At 38.1% G+C, this 3,274-nt stretch overlaps 1 protein-coding gene across 1 annotated transcript; it reads left to right on the plus strand.

Moving 5' to 3' along the window:
• Positions 1–740: 740 nt before the first annotated feature.
• LOC105461663 lies at positions 741–3,159 on the plus strand (the record flags this gene model as incomplete). The annotated part of the gene is made up of 7 exons (XM_011708170.1): positions 741–1,145; positions 1,265–1,353; positions 1,518–1,758; positions 1,876–2,024; positions 2,078–2,348; positions 2,444–2,825; positions 2,940–3,159. Coding segments are annotated over exons 1-7 (1,757 nt in total), but the record flags the coding sequence as incomplete, so codon positions are not given.
• Between the last annotated feature and the right edge of the window lie 115 nt (positions 3,160–3,274).

Raw genomic sequence — 3,274 nt, forward strand, 5'->3', positions numbered from 1 at the left:
TTTTTGGTGCCCCTTTGTAATAGAAAGAGTACAATTTTTTGTACGTGTAAGGGAGCCACATACCATTGAACGGCGTATCTGCAATACGAAAAATCGACAATCTTTTTAAAAAAGAAAGGAATATACATAAATAATATTCTGTACGTTGTTTATTTTATAATTAACGTGCTTGCATTTACCTTCAAGATAGATATTTGTTGGCGCGCATGTTGGCGCTAGTAAGTAGTAAGAAAGTATAGATGGCGTGTGTCGAGTAGGTGAAGGGGAGTGCCCTCTCTGACAAGAAAAGTTTGAGAGAATGAATGTGGCGAGCGAAGAGTGAGGTGCGTTCTTGTACATGAGTTATCAATAAATTATTCTTTTTTGATACGCAAGAATTTTCGTCATTACACGAGAAGTTCGGATAATCCACATTTGAAAGGGATTATAATCACAAACGCAGTTAGCGTAAAACATTGGTTCTTCGAGTCGGATCTTCACGGAAAGGCGGAGAAAGCAAAAGGCAAGACCCGCTTCCTTGGAAGAGACGAAATCGGGACGGAACTCGAGGCGATTGGCAAGGGAATCCATCTTTAAGGAACACAAGCATATTTTCGACCACCAGAGGATATCGGTTCGACAAGCACGCTTCAACAAGAACGAGAAAGATTGGCGCTATAGGGTTAGGATCGACGGATACATCTCGCAAACAACCGTAGTATAACAACGCGAAACTTTTGTTAGTCGGGAATAGTCACACCATGTCAAAAAAGGGCGAATTAGCGAAGATAAAGTTGCAAAAACGTGTGGCTAAAGCATCGTTAACAAGATTCGAGACTTATATGAATGATGACATAGACCCGGAATCGTACGAAATCGAAGAAGTGAAAATAAGATCCGCGAAACTAGACGAGGCGTATGAAACATTTACCGCGGCGCAAATAGAAATAGTTGCTAGTGATAATACAGCTTCAGAAGAAGAAATAGCACTAGAATCTGCAGATATAGAAGATAAGTACATAAGGTTGAAGGTAGCAGCTGAAAAGCTAATAAAGGAAAAGTTGAATACTAGCATAAATCACGGTGAGGCCGAACGAACGATTATAGAAGCGCGCGACAATATAAATAACAATGAAAGATTGCAGATACCGGCGTATAACACTCAGGTGAGGTTACCTAGAATTGAGTTGCCGACATTTACGGGTAAATATGAAGATTGGCATGCATTTTTTGATATGTTTAACTCTTTGATTCACGCTAATCCTGATTTGAATGATACTCAAAGGTTTATTATCTAAGATCATCCTTGGAAGGGGATGCTGCAGAAGTCGTATCGTCACTAGAAATTTCCGGCAACAATTATGCGGGCGCCTGGTATAGATTAAAGGAGCGTTACGATAATAAGAGATTAATCGTACAGAATCACATTAGGGCTATTTTCGATCTACCTATAACAAGAAAGGAAAGCGGCGCTGCTATTATATATAGACAAATATTAGACGGAGTGTTAAAATTATACTAGTATAAAATTATACTAGGGCCCTCCAGACATTAAACAGACCCGCGGATCAATGGGATGATCTACTTATACATATAATAACTAGCAAATTAGATATAAGAACGATAAAGGAATGGGAGGATACGATTAATACTACTCAAGGTCCTAGTTTTACAGAGTTGATTGAATTTTTGAAAAGGAGATGCCAAACATTGGAGGCAGTGGAAAAGATGGGAAGTATTAATACAACCAATGCATCATCACGCCCAGGCAGTCACAAGGTTAACAATTGCAACGTCGCCACTGTCAATATTAAATGTTCGTACTGTAAGGGTGAGCACCATATTTATCAATGCAAAGATTTTAAGAGTCTATCTGTTAACTAACGATTTAAGCAGGTAAAGGCTAAGGGTTTATGTCTAAATTGTTTGAGGGGTAACCACTTAATAAAGGACTGTTCCTCCGGAAGTTGCAGGATATGCAGTAAACGACATAGCTTTCTGTTACATATTGAAAATCAGAAAAGTAATTTGGAATCAAAGGCAAGGCAGGTTCAAACGGAACCTGATAAAAAAAGGATTCGGATGAGGTTATATGCAGTCATTCAAGTTCAGTAGAGTTGAAGTATTCGAGTCAGGTATTGTTATCCACTGCTGTGGTAAAGATAAAAGATAAAGATGATCAGTTCGTAAATGCAAGAGCGCTATTAAATAATGGATCGCAGTCAAATTTTATATTGAGTTCATTGGCTAAAAAATTAAAGCTTGATCTTAGGGATTCACCGCTGGAAATAAAGGGCATTGGCCAACAGATATTTAAAGCATTAAAGATAGTAGAATTGCAAATGAGCTCTCAATTTGAATCCTTTACGGTGACAATGCGTAGTATTGCCTGTCATTACCAAGGGTGTTCCTAACATAAGGCTAGATAAACAGAAGTTAAATATACCTGAAAATATTATATTAGCGGATCCTCAATTCCATATTCCAGCAGGAAATAAATTTGTTGATAGGGGCTGAGAAATTTTGGGACCTGCTGTGTGTAGGCCAAATCAAATTAGGTAACGGCAAGCCTGTACTTCAAAAAACGTTATTAGGATGGATTGTTGCAGGTAAACTCGATGTGCCCAGAAATAATCCGCTGAGCGCGTCTTGTTTTCTGAGTTGTATACAGGAATTGAACGATACGTTAGGAAAGTTTTGGCAAATCGAAAATGTTCTAGATGATGTGAAATTGCCTGTCGAGTTTGAACACTGTGAGGAGCATTTCAAGAAAACGTATAAAAGAAACCCGCAGGGCAGATTCATAATTAAATTACCGTTAAAGGAAGACGCAATATACCATATGGGTGAGTCAAAGAGTATAGCCATGAAAAGATTTTTATCTTTGGAAAAGAGATTAAACAAGAACCCCATGTTAAAATCCGAATATATTAAATTCATAAGGGTTTATGAGAATTTAGGGCATATGAAGGTAGTTAACGATTCAAGGAATACGGCGTTGAGAGTTTTGTTACCACATCAGCCGGTAATTAATGAGTCCAGTGCCACTACAAAGGTTAGGGTAGTGTTTGACGCATCCAGTAAGAGTAGTAAAGAGATATCGTTAAATGACACTTTACATAAAGGGCCCACAATACAATCAGACTTGTTTTCGATACTATTGAAATTCCGATGTTTTCGGTATGTTTTATGCGGGGACATAACTAAAATGTACAGGCAGATAGTAATGCATGAAGATCATACCTCATTACAGACCATTTTGTGAAGAGAAACTACTAGTGAGCCCCTAAAATCA

This window comes from Wasmannia auropunctata, unplaced genomic scaffold, assembly GCF_000956235.1.
Source record: "Wasmannia auropunctata unplaced genomic scaffold, wasmannia.A_1.0 LD281308.1, whole genome shotgun sequence".
NCBI classification, from domain to species: Eukaryota; Metazoa; Arthropoda; class Insecta; order Hymenoptera; family Formicidae; genus Wasmannia; species Wasmannia auropunctata.